We start from the raw sequence: 17,807 nt of genomic DNA on the forward strand, positions 1-17,807 counted from the left end.
CAGAGACAGAAGCAAAATAATAATAGTAATATCCAGTTTATCTCAGTCTTGTATCTATTTTGATAGCTAAAAACCACCTTGTAATACCTTGCATGTGTGAAAGAATATGAGCCTCTGGCCATGTGCAGAATGTATTTTATCCACTAACAAACAAACATCATCTAATGAGCCTCAAGGTCTTAGATCTTGGGTACCTGGAAAATGTAATCTTATGCCCCCTCATCATAACATTTCTGGTTATGGGCCAGGATAACTACATGCCTTATCTGAGATGGCACAACAGTTGAAGCAATAGACACGGGTGAGGAACATTCCCGGCCTGAAACTCCTCTAGTATATTTGGTGTGGGGGGGGGGGGGGGGGGGGAAGGAAGGCAAATGGGAGACATTGCAGAAACCCCACAACATAATTAATGTTGTATTGGTGGCTGCAGCTAAAAAAACCCCAGAGCACATAGTGTAGCCCATTTCTTTTATTAACTCCCCAAAGATCACTGAAGTCTAGCAGGGTAGAATCTGTGTGTCTCAAATACAAGATATGTCACTGTGCTACCCCCACAGTTCTCTTTTTGATTCTGTGGAAGGTCCCAAAAAGTATCGGAAGGTCAAATGAATGGACATCTGAAGGTGTGGATGACTGATCACTGGAAGAGCAAAGTCTCGAGCACTGGCTTTCTTGGCATTACAGGAAGCAAACATTTACTCAAAGAGCCATCTATTACTTGCTACCCAACCCACGTTATTGTGAAATGGCAATTCAGTCAGGAAATGAGATGTGCTACTAAGCAGAAACAAGATGTGACAATGGCAGCAAAGGCCAATGGCTTCGGAACAAAATGACCTTAATAACTGCACCCCACAAAAAAGACAAATATAAAAAATGAACAAAACGAAAATCAATGCAAACTGCTGCAGTACCAGTTGTGCAATTCTGAACATTGTGTATCGAGCAAATGCTATTACAGAATCCCATTGTCTTGCATGTGTTATCGTTACTTACATGTTGTAAACTAGTACTATTATTTTGTTAAACCACAGCGCTGTATTAGGTTTCACATCAACACAATCTCTTTGCCTTGCCTACGGAGTCTACTTCTCTGACCAATGAAAACAAACTGTTCTGCAAAACTTGGCCAGTTTGCATTTGTGGGGGTCCTGCTTCCATTCACACTCATGCAGGGAACCATGACTCAGGGTTTACTGAACGCAAGGGGCAGCCAGCCATTGTTGCCAGTGGGCTGGCCATGGAAGGAAATGTTTTTTGGGGGACATTTTGTTCTGTGCTTGAATCTACATTGTACACTGTGGCAGCGGCTCTCTTTCTCTACATATATATATCTTGGCTCAGGCTCTGGGAGTTAGCTAATATTACCCACAAGGGATTCTCAGAATGGCCAATTTTACATTTTCTTGCTAAAGCCAAACAAAAAAAAAAGCTTATCCCTGGACATGCCGTTCAGGGGGTACATGGCTTTTGATTTGTCTAAGATCACCTCTCCAAGACTGTGACTTTCTTGGCACAAGGTCCTTCTTGGTAAGCTCGACTGATGCAGCAATTATGAAATGCTTCATACTGAGCACAGCTAAGAGACCTGATTTCTTTGCTGGCTCCTTCAGTAATCAGAGAAGCCAATAAAATTAACTACTGGTGGAAATTAGGGATGAGTGAAACCACCAGATTCCAATGGATTCTGCTGTGCCAAAAGTCTGGAGTGAATTGCAACATCTGGGACAGGTTCCACAATTTCCCTGAGTATGTGCAAAGTGCTGATGTTAGCAGTGTATACAACAAATTTGAAAAGTGAGCCATGTTGCAAATGGGAGTGAGAGTCAAAGATAGTTCGGTTCGGCTAGTCTAAATTTTTCTTATTCAACTTTTGGTATTCCCTGAGTATTGTTGACATTCTGCCGTCCTGAAAAAAGTGAAGGCTTAAAGAGATCTGAGAAGAGGACCACAGTTCACAACTTTTTCTTTTATTGTGAGCACACTGGAATCAGTTGCTCACGATTGCTTAGAACTTAGAAAAAGTTGCTAAGTGAACACTAATAAGACTCTTACCATGAAATCATGGCCCTGTTAAAAAATGATTGTCAGAGCCATGTTCAAAAAGACATTCCCTATGTGGAATTTCTTCCAAGGTAATCAATACCATTATGCATTTCCAACAATGCAGACGTCGGTAATGTTATAATGAGAACAGTAGAATGAAAGGTATAAGGGCTGTAAGTGCCAGATCATTTATGCCACATTGAGTTTCTCCTGCAAAGAGAATAACTTTTTGTCTCGCTACAACATAAAATAAATAAGGATGCAATCAAAATTGAATGCCTTGTTATTCTCAGGAATGGTGGCTGGGAGGTTTCAGTAGATCTGCATTTTCTCTTTGTTAAGCTGGCCACGCAAGATTTCTAAGACGAAATCACTATACATTAACATTCCCAGTTCAAGTAAGCTCTGTGGGCTGAATGACCTACATCTTTGGGATAAGCTGAGTGCGACGGCATTTCAAATACGGAACGGTTTTAATTATGTGTAAATGGAATACATGTAAAATTCCTCATGTCAAACGATTCAGGTCAGCCACTACTACTTGAAAAGTCATTTTCCTGCACTGCAGGACACTGATGTAGCCAGAATCTTTAAAAAGTTTGTAGTGCAAATTCATTCCGTTTGGAACCTTTCAGGTTAATTACAAAACAGATCCAAGCCTTTTTAAAAAGTTTGGGCTCAGTTCATAACTAGCTTGCTGCTGTTCTCTGCACCAGTCATTCCCTCAGCTACAGCTAGCTTTTCCCATTGGAAATTACCTATTTAATAACACTAAATTTAAAATGCACTAATTCAGGATCAGTCCTGAATAGAGATCAAGTCAGCCTGCTTTAGGCATACCCCCTCTCAACGTCCAGGCTATGAAAGCCACTGCAGAAATTCTGATTTATGATGCTTGAATTTGGTTTCAGGAGAACGTCAACGTTTGTAAAATCTCAACCTGTACATCACTTGCATTTAGCAATTGCCTTCAAGCCACATGTGTGTGTGACACTGCATGCACATGATGGAAACCCATACATCAAAAGACATACCAATTACATCTTCCAAGTACATGTGCAGTCACTGTTCCTTATATGCAAGTTTGTGTATGAATTCTTTCCAGGTGGGTTGAAGGAGGCAGTGGTCCGCCCACTCTTAAAAAGACCACCGTTAGATCCTGGAGATCTGGCCAATTACCGCCTCGTCTCGAATCTTTCGTTTCTGGGGAAGGTAATTGAGAGAGTGGTGCTGGAGCAGCTTCAGGGTTTCCTGGAGGACACATCAGCCTTTGACCCCTTCCAGTCCGGCTTCCGTGCTGGGCATGGGACGGAGACTGTTCTTGTCGCCGTCACAGACACGCTCCGTATGCAGCTGGACCAAGGCGGATCGGCGCTGCTGGTATTGTTAGATCTTACCGCAGTGTTTGACGTGGTCGACCACAATCTTTTGGCCCACCGCTTGGCCGTTTCCGGAGTGTGGGGCACTGTCCTTCAGTGGATTGTCTCGTTTCTCCGGGACCGGACTCAGCAAGTGTGGTGTGGAGATCAGCCCTCCCGACGGTGCCCGCTTCAGTGCGGTGTGCCCCAGGGTGCGCTTCTATCTCCGCTATTATTTAATATCTATATGCGACCCCTTGCTCAGTTGGTACAGAGCTTTGGGCTGATTTGTCACCAGTACGCTGATGACACTCAGCTCATTCTGTTGATGGAGGGGAGAGCGGCCATCGCCCCTGCAGCTCTACAGCACTGTCTGGAGGCGGTTGCGGGTTGGTTGCAACAGAGCAGGTTAAAACTAAACTCATCAAAGACGGAGATCCTCTGGCTGAGACGCGAAGGGGAGGTTGGGGATTTCCAGCCGCCAGTGTGGGAGGGGGCCTCATTGGCACCGGCCCGCTCTGTTCGCAGCCTGGGGGTCCACCTGGATTCGTCTCTTTTAATGGAGACCCAGGTGGCCCTTACAACCCGGGCTGCGTTTTTCCATCTCCGTCAGGCCCGACGGCTGGCCCCCTTCCTCTCCCAAGCTGACCTGGCCACTGTGATCCATGCAACGGTCACCTCCAGGTTAGACTATTGTAATTTGCTCTACGCTGGCCTACCCTTGCGCCTGATCTGGAAGCTGAAGCTGATCCAGCATGCAGCAGCGCGCCTACTTACAGGTGGTGCCTATTGTGACCATATCCAGCCTGTATTGCGCCAGCTGCACTGGCTCCCAGTGGAATTCCGGATCATCCACAAGGTATGGGTATTAACCTTTAAGGCTCTGCGCGGCCTGGGGCCCTCATACCTTTGGGACCGCCTTACCCCATATATCCCTGCACGGCCTCTACGTTCAGCAGAGGCCAATTTACTGGTGGTCCCCGGCCCCTCAATGATATGGCTGGCTTCCACCTGAGCCAGGGCCTTTATGGCCCTGGCTCCAGCCTGGTGGAACACTCTCCCACCATCTGTCCGGGCCCTGCGGGATCTTGGAGAGTTCCGCAGGGCCTGTAAGACCGAATTGTTCCACCGGGCCTTTGGGGAAGCCGGCCGTTGATGGTGTGCACCCTTCCTGTTCCTCCCTCTATCATCTTGGGAGCCTATAACATCTATACCGCCCCCTCTCCGGGAGGTGTCTTTTTATCTATTGATAGTTTAATACTGGACCTCATGTGACTTACATGGAACGCTGTAATTTTATGTAATTTATGTATTTATTGATTTTAAATGTGACTGCTTGTTGAATTGAATTGTTTATGATGTTTGCTGTCCACCGCCCAGAGCCCTTAGGGGATGGGGCGGTTTACAAATATAATAATAAATAAATAAATAAAATACTTAGTAAGGAGAAATAAAGACCAAAACTGTGGACTCCTTTCATTAATTATATGGCATGAGAACTGCTCTAGCATTGCAAAGGCAGTGTGAGCATTTCCAGACCATGTCGAAAATCTCCACACTACAGTAACTCCCTAATACTGGTGCTGCCCCGTTTGTAACTTAGACAGTGCTAATGCTGACCCATTCATGTGACCCAGGGCTTCTAATAATCTTCAAATTATGGCCAGGAACTATACTGTGGCAGCTTTCATGCAGTGATGGTAACACCAGTGGGTACTTGTGATGGAACGATAAAAAAGAAGAGACAGAGGCATGTATGCATGTAGTACTTATCCTGAAGCTGTTTGTTCTGCAGTGGGTTTTCCCTTCATTTCTTAGTGTACACGTGAGGAAGTGCCCCATTGATTGCTCGGAGCCTAGATGTGATTTTGCCTTCCCCCTGCTTCCTTGTTGTATCTGCAATCTTCAGGAGGTTGCATGCTGCCTTTTTTTGATGAGGGGTGTTTCAATGTTCTGTTGCTCATGTGATATACCCAATAGGTTTTTTTAAAGAACCCCCACTGATCCCTCGGAAAGGCTGACTGAGGAGTGGGCAGAACTGCTCCGAGAGAAGGAAGGTGGAAAAAAGCGGAAAATCCAAAACAAAATAGACACAAGTCTTCTTTGCTTTCCCTGCACAGGCATGGAAAAGGCACACTTTACTCCCTTTCAGAAACCATGGGGATTCTGCAGTGGCGTAGTGCCCATGGGATGGGGGGGCATGACACCCTGGGTGGAGCCACAGCGGAGGCATGGCCAGGCCATGGAGGGGCTGTTCTGGGGGCATTCCAGGGTGGGGCGGGGGCGCTGCAGCAGGAGCACAGGGCACACGTGCGCCCTGGGTGCAGTTTCCCCTCGCTTCGCCTCTGGGATTCTGTGATCTGTGGCATGGTGAGTTTGGGGTGGAAAACGTGTGCGCAACTGAGAATCTGATCCAAAGAGAATGTTCAGTCACTGCGGGGCAGACCTCAAGTGTATAAATGCACAGAGATGGAGAAACCCCGTTCCAATGTGGCTTCTCTAGTAAAAAGCAGCATTGATTTACATGTTGCTAAATTTACTTCCCTTTACCCTTTTTCAATAAAAATTTCATTCTCTGTCAAAAAACAATGTATGCTTCCAGTGAATTCCTGTTTGAAATAATTTCTTTATATCACCCTCCCATCAGAAATCAGTGAATATTCCAGTTTATGCCAGTGACGTCAACTAGAGGGACAAACTTGAAGCACAGGCATAAACTGTACTTATCACATAGAGAAGGATGGATTGAAGCCATTGGAAAACCAAGTACCAGAAGGGAATAGTAACAAATGGGAAAGTGATCCTCTTGTTAAAGAACAGAGGTCCATATCAGGGCTGAACTGGCTCTCTGAATATCACAAACACGTCTCCAGCAGGAAACACCTCCTCACTTTAGTTATAACTTTCTATCACTATACCTTTTCATACCACAGGAAAGAGTTGTCTTGGGGCAACAAGATTTGTCATGTTCCATCATCAACACTATGTACAGACCAATCTCTTAAGAGGGGAGCTTTACCCAAATCAATGGAAGATTATTTTATAGGTCTCTGCATCAGCCTGGGAGCCTTACCACAGAGCCGACCTTGGAATCCTGCCCTCGAGTACTACGGTAATCCTGTTTTTACTTCTGAAATAATAAATGTGTAATTGCAGGAAAACAGAACCAAACTGCTGTAACATAATACTGACACCCAGCTTCACACAGCCCTATTTCAAATATTGTGTATTTTAGCAGGGTTTTTATTTCTTAACTGAATTTGCTGGCAATTGTGAATGTGGCCCTCTATGAGCCACAGAGTGAGCATTTCTAACTTCCTCATTCTTCACATCTCCATCATACATTAAACTCCTGCCACTGGGACAGGTGGACTCCCTAGAAACAACATAGGAGGAAACAGGATGTCTGCAGCAAGAGGAAGGTACTGGAAACAATCATTCTTTCCTCTTTTACTAGTGGAAGGGCCTTCTACCAGTGGAAAACACAGGATCAAAGTAGTGCCTGACACTAAAAAGGCTGTCTTTAGCCACCAGAAGTACACTGCAGAGTGGAGGCCCAACTCCAGGTTACACCAATTCCACAGTTGTCCACTGGTGGCCTGTTCCTGAATCATAAAACATCAAATATGATCACTGCTATGATCAAGAATGTAAAAACAGGTGATAATATCAAAAGCATTGATAGGAGTAACTGACATCTGGAGAAAATTAAACGGGACTTCTAGGGAATACACATACCATTCAAAGCAGTATAATACGTGGACACGTTTAGATATGTGCTTGGGAACGAAAGATCTTAGTATCCAAACCATGAACATTAATATAGAGGCAAAGATATTATCAGACCACTGCCCTATTATTTGGAATTTAAAAGGGGAAAGAAAGGGTTTTCAATGGAGAATGAATGGCTACTTATTTACAAGAAAGGAAATTATACAAAAAGGTTGTAAAGAAATAGAGGAATTTCTGAACAATAACTGGACAGATGAGATTAAAATTGAAACAGTATGGGATTCACTAAAAGCTTATATGAGGGGATTTTTTCATAAAGGAAAATTCAATAATGAAAAAAGAAAGAATGAAATGTGAAGAGAAGATTAAAGAAGAGATAAAAATAAGAGAGAAAAAATTAATTGAGAATCCCAAACAAACAAATTTGACAAAGGAGATCAGAGAACTACAAAATCAAATGGATTTATTGTATACTCACGAGTTAGAGAGAAAGTTAAATTATCTGAAAGCTAAAGAATTTGGACAAGGAAACAAATCCGGAAAATCCGGAAAATGGTTAGCATGGAAATTGCGCAAAGAGAGGCAAAGGAAAATTGTGACTGAAATACATCATGAAGGGAAGATATATAACAAACAGAAAGACATGGCAGAAATCTTTACAAAATATTACGCAAATTTATACAGTAAGCAACAAATTGATATTAAGAAACAAGACGAGTACATTTTAGAATATACAAAAACAAAAATAACATCAAGTGAAACTAAGATATTGGAAAAAGAAATAGGAGAAGCAGAAATAAGGAAAGAAATAAAAAGACTTAAAATAGGGAAATCGCCAGGGCCAGACGGCATTATTGCTCAGTTCTATAAAACTTAACACCCCTCTATTAAAGATGTGAATGAACAACATAATGGAGACAGGGAAATTGCCCCATCTCGGTGGAAGATGCAATAATTACATTAATCCCAAAAGAGGGCCAAGACCATAAGAATGTCAAAATTATCGTCCAATATCACTTTTAAACATTGACTACAAATTATTTACAGGGAATCATTACCCAAAGGTTAAAAGTCATCTTGAGAGAAAAAATCAATAAAGACCAAAATGGATTTCTCCCTGGTCGACAATTAAACAACAGCAATATTAGATGCATTATAAATATGATAGAATATTTCCATAAAACAAATTAATAGACAAGGAGCAATGGTCTTCTATGATATCGAAAAAAGCCTCTGATAACCTAAACTGAGATTTGTAAAACAAACAATTCATGCAATTAGGAGGAACATCTAAATTGAAAACGCAATTGAGGCTATTTATAATCATCAAACGGCAAAATAAAATTAATAATGAACTTTCTAAACCAATAAATATTTTAGAGGTAACCAGATAAGGCTATTGTCCTTTCTCCCGATATTGTTTCTATTCTATCATTAGAAAGTATAATTTATGATATAAAACAGACCAAAATATCTCAGGGAATTAAAATCCAACAATTACTTAATATAAATTAAAAGCATTTGCAGACGACGAAGTTATTTTAGTTGACAATCCATCAGAATCTTTAGTTGCATTAAAAGACAAAATGAACAAGTTTTATGAAGTTTCGGTCCCAAAGTAAAACGAACAAAAAAACTAAAATAATGACATTCAATCTGAATAAAAAAACAAGAAGAAAAAAGATAGAAACCTTAACGAACCATACCATAGTAAAAAGGTGCTTATTTTAGGAATTCATTTAACAAAACATAATATCCTACTATTTAAAGAAAACTACGAGCCATTGTGGAGAGAAATACAGAAAGACTTAAATAGATGGACTAGATTAAATTCTATCAATATTAGGTAAAATTGCAGCTGTAAAATGAATGTACTCTCTAAAATGTTGTTTTCTTTTCCAAACACCTAATTATTATTACGAACAAATACTTTGAAAATTGGAAAAGAAATATTACAGTTTATATGGGGAAGGGGAAAAAATCCAGAATTAGTTATTTAAATTTAATTGAAGTAAAAGAAAGGAGGATTTGCTACCGGACCTTTAAATTATATCATCAAGCTGGCAGCCCTATCTTGGTTTAGTTGGGATTGATGCTTCTAGGAGAACAAGGAAGTCCCTTATTGAAGGATATAATTACATTATGGTTGGCACCACTTATATTTGGCACAACAAAGGGAAAATGCCAAGAGAGTTCTTAGACCACTCACATACATTAGAAGCTATAAATATTATGGAGAGAATATAGAAGTAAGTATATGATAAAACTCCTAAATGGTTATCTCCACATGAAGCAATCCGATTAAATCCAACTTTAGAAATAAATTTTTAAGATACTCAGATATCCTAAAACATAGTCAAAACGGTTCAAGAAATAAAGATAGAAGGAAAGGAATGTCAATGGTTTCTGTACCATCAACTTAAAAAAAATAATTATAAATAAAAGATAAGATACTGGATTTTGAAAGTAAAGACTCTTGAACTTTGGATAACGATGCAGAAAGGCCAACAGAAACTATTGAGTAGGATATACAGTATGTTGATTAAATTAAAACTAGAAAAGAGCAAATAAAAAGAGTGTATGATCCGATGGGCTAGGGACTTTGGGAAAAAAACATCCACATGGACCAATGGGAAAACTATGGACAAAGAATATGAGAGATTTACAAGGTGTACTAATATTAAAGAAAATTGTTATAAAATGTTCCATCGGGTGGTATTTGTGTCCACAAAATTAGCAAAAAATAAGTAAAGGGGAATCTGGTCAGTGTTGGAAGTGCCAGAAAGAGAAAGGCACCTATTTTCATATGTGGTGGCAATGTGACAAGCCCAAATATACTGGAAAGAAATACATATAGTTATGACCAAAAATTTTAGGGATACCAGTTTAAATTCTTGCCAGAAATTTTTTTATTAAATATGTTAGATTCTGTAAAGACCAGGAAAAACGATAAATTAATTTTATATATATGGTTAAAAAACATGGAGTAAGAAATGTTCCCTCAATTGAAGATTTTTTGTTAAATTAATAGAGTATATAAAAATGGACAAAATATCAAATCTTATAGAACATCATAATTTAACCATTTTCACCAATGAAAAAAAAACTTGCATTCCTTCAAAATGTAATAAATTGTTAAATCATCTTTTTTTCTTTTTTCTATAGATAGCACGCTACTGGAAGACTAAGTATTAGTTGTTTCTTTATGTATAGATAATATGTATTGTTGTATGTATTGATGGAACAAACCTTATTCAAACTTAAATTATTAAGGAGGAAATATTAGATTTGATGGACTAGTTTATAAATGATCTCAGTGGTCATCTAGTTAGAATTTAATATATAAATCTCTTTCTGTATAAAACAGTAACAAGTATATATACTAAATAGATAATCAAAACTGAACTGAATTATATGTATCAAATTATTTGTATCCTAGCTGGAAGTATATTAGTTTAAAAACTGTAATGTATAAGTTAGAATGAGTTGTTTTTAAATGGATAGTTTTTTTCACGAAATAACTTTATGTAAAAACTTATATGTAACAATTTCTGTGAATTCTGTAATAACTGAAATTCAAATTGTTAATTTTTCATACTTAATAAAATTAAAAAAAAAAAAAAAGCATTGAACCGCAATGGTGGCCAGAAAATATCTTGTCAGAATAACTTTTGAACTGTCTTTTCCAGGTTAGTTTGTAGAAACTAGGATTTTACTACAGTGGCATAGGAGGTTAAGAGCTCATGTATCTAATGTGGAGGAACTGGGTTTGATTCCCAGCTCTGCCGCCTGAGCTGTGGAGGCTTATCTGGGGAATTCAGATTAACCTGTGCACTCCCACACACACCAGCTGGGTGACCTTGGGCTAGTCACAGCTTCTCGGAGCTCTCTCAGCCCCACCTACCTCACAGGGTGTTTGTTGTGAGGGGGGAAGGGCAAGGAGATTGTAAGCCCCTTTGAGTCTCCTGCAGGAGAGAAAGGGGGGATATAAATCCAAACTCTTCTTCTCTTCTTCTACATTTCTTTTTAATTTTATCCAGCGTGCTGGTGTCTGCTTGCAATGTTATTTGAGGCAGTCTTTCATATTTAGAAGTTCGCCAACAGCTGTGTTGAGTTTTATGATATGCGTAATTTCTCATCTCCTCCTCTTGACCATTTATACTTTCACTCAGTTGTAATCAGAAGGTTTCCATTCTATTTAAAAGGGACTACTGTTCATTAGCAGCATATGACGGTGAAGAACATTTGCCCTGAACTCATTGGGACACATGTTACGTGTATCAAGTACGTCAGACAAAGTGTTAGGCCATTTATGCATGCACTACCTATCCCACGGCTGTTTGCTATGCAGTGGGGGTTTTTTGTTCACACAATGATTCTCATCCTAGCTAAGCCAAGCTGCCACTTTGCCCATCTGCTGTTTCCCTGTTCTTTCTGTGCCATCTCCATCTGGGAAGGTTGTCTGCCACCTTTGTGTGTATGCTTTGATTTAGCATTACTTTGATAGACCATGCCAATTTCATGTCAGTTTCACAAGGTCTTCAGTGTTGGAACAAAAAAAGAAAGCCCTTCTGAACATTTTAAAACGGGGGCCTGAAAAATGGGAGAAACTGCTGTTGTATGCAAAGGAAAAGGCAAGGAGGAGTGAGTAAACCTGAGGAAAGCTTAATGCAGTATTCTCCTTTCCTTTCCCTGAGACTGGAGAGAAAAAGTAGCACTTCAACATCTTTTTGAAACTGTAGGGATTCTCTTATCTGAGAGCGTGGTGAGTTCCAAAGAGGGGGAAACATGTGCATAACCAAGAATCAAACCCGAAGGGGATGTACACTCAATGCAAAGGAAACCACCAAATACATAAATGGCCTTATACAGGAAGAGTGCCATCATAAACAGAAGCTACATGCTTTTAAGTCTATTGAAGTCAATGAGTTTTGAAGGGCGTAGCTCTGTTTAGGTTGACACTGAAAGTGACTGAACTCTCTTTGCACAGCTTACTTGTGAGTTGCTTGTAGCACAGGTGTGATTACAGACTTGCTTGGCTTAAGTTTTATATTTATCAGCAGACTGAAATGTTTTGAATACTCAGCCAAAGGTGCACACACCACATGCCACTGATTTCAGTTAAGAAGGCCACATTCCCATGTCCAGTTACTTAAGAATTAGACTGACACTTAGTGGAATTTACTTCTGTCACAATACCAGGCTTCATGGATGTTTAAGGATGAAAGAACACTTTCCCAGGAATAAGCCCATTTAATAAAATGAAATTTGCTTCTGAGTAGACCTATCTGGGCTCCCTATGTGTCTTATATTTAAATGAGTGGGACTTTAAAAGTGCTTAATTACTACAGGACTCTGCCTATTGTTTTACTGCTCTCTTCCTCCATTTTAACATACTCAGAAGTTTCATTTTTTGTGCACTAGTGTTTTAATGATATTTTTCGCTCAGCAAGATTTTTTTTAGAAGTGCAACAATCCGTAGCCATTTAAAGAGCAGGACATATGAAATTATTTAAAACGTGCTTTGGAGACCAAGTATAGCAACGTGTTTATGAAGTTAAACTGTATAGTTCATAGCAAGGGTATTTGAAAAACAGCTGGACACATCATATCATTGAAAAGATACTCCGGTAGAAAGTGAAATTAGATGTTTGCTGGGATTTTAAAGTATTAGATGTGAGACAGGAAGACTGGAGGTTGTTGTTTTACTTAAAGATGTTTGAACAGGCTTTTTTGAGACATTCGTAATCCAAATATTTAGGTCAAGCCACAGTGTACCAGGGGTCTGAGGAAGACACATCTAAAAAATGTGCTGTATGAAAAACTGTAGCATGTAGATGTCATGGAAATATAACTTTAACCCAGCATTATTCTCCTTCTTACCTCCAGTCTTTTGTAGCCTGAAACAATCAACCCTGAAATTACAGTTGCTTACTAATTCAAGGTTCTTTATTACTTATTTGCTTAGTCATTCATTTGACTTTTAAATAAGTACATGAAGCACAGTCAGAAGACTTTTTTGAGAACTGTGAAGGGAGGGTCACTTAAACATCAAACAATGGGGTTTTATTTTGAAATCAGCCTCTCATCATCAGTAGAAAGGGACAATGCGTAGACTGACCCTAGTTCAAACTACATAGTGGACAACGTTTTTTAGTCAGTAATACTTATGATAGTACATAGATTGCCAGATTAGACTACAGTCATGGCACTTAAATTCCAAATACATATTCCATTTGACAGTGGGCGTTTCCCCACTTACCTTTGCTGCACGATACTCTCAGCGTGCGGCATCTCTGGCGTGAGCCTGGGCGTCCCCACGCGGGGTCATCAAAAGGCGGCGTTTCGAGGAGTGCCAGGGATGCCGCGCGAGGGGGCGCGAGAGCGGCAGCATCGGGGCAGCTGCATTGTCGCTGCACCTGTAGTGGGGAGTGCCAGGGGACCCGGCGCTACTTAAGGAGAGTAGCGCGGGGCTTAAGGTAAGTGGGGAAAGGGCCAGAATGAACCTTACTTTAGTGAGGGAAGGCAGAATATAACTAAACAAACCAAATTAGTGGCACAGATTAAGGGAGTACAGCAGACCTTGGATGGTAGCGGCATGAGACTAGCTCCATGGAATCACCTGATTCCCGATATCAGAAGGATTTTCCATGGTTGTTGTAGGTTTTCTGGGCTATGTGGCCATGGTCTGTTAGTTTTTGCTCCTAATGTTTCACCTGCATCTATGGCTGGGATCTTTAGAGGCATATCATACACATCTTGTCCTGGCATACCTCCAAAGATGCCAGCCATAGATGCAGGCAAGACATTAAGAGCAAAAACTACCAGATCTCGACCTCACAACTTAGAAAACCCACTACAGTCAGTTGATTCCAGCTGTGAAAGCCTTTGACAATACATATTCCATAGTGGTTTTATCCTGTCTTGAATGGCTTGAAATGCTTTCCTCCAACCAGCAATATTGTATACAAACATTGTACCGATACTATCCCTTCTATTAGAGATTCCATGATTAGGCACAGGTTCATACCAATCAATATCATTTGTCCTTCATCATTAACATGTGCCTTTTAGATCTCCTTAAAACTACAGCAACAATTACAAAAATCATCACTCACTGAACCACGTGACTATTCATCAATCAATGAGAAAATACTATTGAATATGACAGTCGATGTCTGCCACACCCACACGTTAAAAAAAATGCTGTCTCAAGTCATTCAAATAAAGACGCGAGAACATTGGTTTTACCTGCTTTCAGTGGTCGTGTCATTTTCCAGCTGTTGAATGAGAAGTTTAGCTATGGCAGTGAAACTGTTACTCATGCGATATATGTCTCTGCTCTGGATGCCCAAGATATTGGAGAAGGTATCTGTGATGTGCTTAATCTCCAGCAGAAGGATATGGTGGAATGAATGTTCCATATTAGCTAGTTGATTAACCAAGTAGAACAGGCATATTCGGGCTCTCTCCTAAGTATTAAGAAAGGACATGGTGTTGAAAGTAGAAGCCATCATTTTAACATGCACATCAATTGTGATCACATTGCTAAAAGAAAGTTACAAACCACAGCGTTGCTACAGAATTTGTGTTCGGACCAATAGGAGCATTTCATTTTGAAGGGCACTCATGTAAAAAAATATTTACAGGTGCAGCCAGGACATAAACATTTTTTGAGATGTGTTGCTGTGCAGTGTCAATTTAATTCAGCAGTATCTCATTTGCCATACAGATACTAAGTAAAACGGAGGAAATGCAAAGTGACCGTAAGTGATCCATTTTGTAAATGATGTGTTTGTACTGACTTTGTAGTTTTGGATTGGATGAAGGAGACTTGGGGGCCTTCTGCACATGCAGAATAATGCACTTTCAATCCACTTTCACGATTGTTTGCAAGCGGATTTTGCTATTCCACACAGTAAAATCCAGCTGCAAAGTGCACTGAAAGTGGATTGAAAATGCATTATTCCGCATGTGCAGAAGGGGCCTAGAATAGTAGGTCAGTACTAGATCAACAGGAACTGTCACAAGTATGCATGTGAGTGCTGTCAAGTTGCAACCTACATAGGCTTACTCCAGCAAAGGGCTGTCAAGGCAAGTGAGAAGCAGAGGTGGTTTACCGTTGCTTTCCTCAGCAGAGTGGTGGTTTCGCATCCAAATACCAACCTTGCTAAGCTTCTGAAATCTGATATGATTGGCCCATACCATGCCACCTCTTCTGCCTTGGATTTCATAAAAGTGAAGATGAGCAACCTGACAATACATATTTGCTCACAACTAAGTCATATGAATTCAGCAGGGTTTATTCTGAAGTACAGTATACAACATTACAGCCTAAATTTCCTCACCATGGTCTGCTTTAAGGATGAACAAACATATGCATTTTTGGGGATCTTTAAAGGTTCCCTGCTGTATCTATCCCAGAGGTTGCAAACCTAAGAACAATTTCCTCTGAGTAAGCACCACTGAATCAAATGGAATTTCTCTCTGGTTGTTTCTGCATGGCCAGCTGAGTGGGGGTGCATTGGCATAGTTTATGCCAATGCACCCCGTGGGGACCACATGGACAGTCCTGCTGGGTGTGCAGCCGATGGTGCAGCCTTCACACAGGCTGCGCTGTCCCCAGTTTATGCCAATGCACCCCCCCGGGGACCACATGGACGATCCCGCTGGGTGCACAGCCGACAGTGCAGCCTTCACACAGGCTGCGCTGTCTTACCTCCTCCTGACTTCTGTCGCATTGTGGAGGCCAGGGGACACACCCCCATGGCCAGAGCAATGGCTGGACAGAAGTCACAAGATGCAATGCGACGGAAGCCAGGAGAAGGTAAGAACCCATTTGGGGAAGGTGGGGGGGGGGTGCCACTTTTGAAAAACCTTTGCACCGCTTGGCCAGCATGAGCATGGTGTTGCTGCTGTGATGCAGCAGTGCCTGCTGTGCGAACAGCGTCCCAGGGAGGGTGCTGTTATTGGGCTGTGCGGAAACAGCCTCTGACTAGGCCTACTTAATATTGCTACCTATCTTCTGTCTACATGCAAATGTTGGGGGTGGGTGGGTTAAATGCTAATATGATGTTTGATTCATTTTAAAAAATTAAATGCATTCTTTTATGTGACATCTACTTCCCAGAGATGTGAACAGGCTGGCATTATCCTCTATAGAAAATTAACACTGCAAACCACAATTCAGAGGGAAGAGCTCAGGAAATTGTGTGACCCTGGTGCACTGGGACGCTTATGCTGGTGTTGGAGAGCTGTGTGGCAGCATGACGCCTGGACACTAGTACAGCTGTGGTGGCAGTGCTCCTTCAGAGCAGGAGTTCACGCTGGCACTGAAGGGAATGTTCCTGGAGGTGGGGCTGGCATTAATCAGCTTCCAGAGCCCTTTTGGCCTGGGAACATCCCCATTTGCCGACACAAACTTATACCAGCATAGGATCCTTCCACGGAGGTAGGGGGAACTGTTGCTGTCGGGTTGCTGGCCGCAGTGCAGCGAGCCTCTTAGGAGGTGGCGTGGTTGTGTTGTGGCTCTGCCATTCCCAGCGCACTTACCTCCCCTAGGTTTGCTCTTTAAAAGAAACATTAATCTTTCCTTTGAACATCAAGTGGGCTGAACAAGGTAGGAAGCCTGCACAGACTATGTTAAAAACACTATTAAAAATCACAAGGACACATTTGGAGTGCTCTGAAGCACTTAGGGGTACTAAAGAAAACTGCCAATTACTGCAGCAAAACTCCTGGAGGGGGACAACCACTCAGGACACAAATGTAAGAAAGACAGTAAAGGAATGTTTTTTAAAAGACTGTAGAATAATTGACCCATTTTAATATGCCATAAAATGAATACATTCGTCTCAAGTATTTAAATTGAGCTGATATATTCACTAACTTTTTAAGTAACCTGTACTGGAGTCATTCTACTGTTAGTCATCAATGACTGGACTTAATAGGAGTACAACTTTGTTTCAAGTGCAAGACATTAATTTGTTTATGGCATTTATCTGCCTGCTCTAAGCAGGGTTCCCAAGTTCATTCCATGTATAGCAAGGTGTCTTGCCCAGAAGGTCACTAAAGGAGCCTGTATCTGCTGGAGATCAGGTCTGGGAGCAGGTAAGGGATAGAAAATAAACATTTGATCTACATTCAGCTCATAAATCTAGCAAGACTCCTTATTGTGGATATGCAGTGCTGGAACAGCCATGTTGTGTACTGGTTAGTGTTGGACTAGCCTGGCGACACTCAGTCTCATAGAATCATAGAGTTGGAAGAGACCACAAGGGCCATCAAGTTCAATGCAGGAACTCACTGAACCCTGCAATGCAGGAACACATAATCAAAGCACTCCTGACAGATGGCCTAGCTTAGCATGAAACCCAGTAGGTGACCATGGGCAAGTCGTGGTTGTCGTGAGGATACATAATGAATAGGGGTGGAATCTTGCATGTCACCCTGAGCTCTTGGAGGAAACGTTTTAGACCAATGTAACATGTCAAAGAAGTGGATTCTAGTCAGATTAGCAAAAAATGGAGTTGCTGCCACAGTCCTTGGAAACAATGACATAGTAGAGTGATTCTGAATTAAGAGGCAGAAGGAGAAATCCAGAAGGTATGGAAAGTCATGACGGTATCCTCCCTCCTCTCATTTTTATTTAAGGCTAGGCAGATTAAG

At 41.2% G+C, this 17,807-nt stretch overlaps 1 protein-coding gene across 1 annotated transcript in view; it reads right to left on the reverse strand.

The window, feature by feature from the left end:
- The window catches only part of VEPH1 (ventricular zone expressed PH domain containing 1), a 134,371-nt gene that overhangs the window by 45,284 nt on the left and 71,280 nt on the right, over positions 1-17,807 (reverse strand). The window contains exon 7 of the mRNA XM_048506926.1: positions 14,391-14,611. Within this exon, the coding sequence (XP_048362883.1) occupies positions 14,391-14,611 (221 nt within the window). The remainder of the gene's footprint in view (positions 1-14,390; positions 14,612-17,807) is intronic.

This window comes from Sphaerodactylus townsendi, linkage group LG08 (assembly GCF_021028975.2).
Source record: "Sphaerodactylus townsendi isolate TG3544 linkage group LG08, MPM_Stown_v2.3, whole genome shotgun sequence".
In the NCBI taxonomy this organism is placed as follows: Eukaryota; Metazoa; Chordata; class Lepidosauria; order Squamata; family Sphaerodactylidae; genus Sphaerodactylus; species Sphaerodactylus townsendi.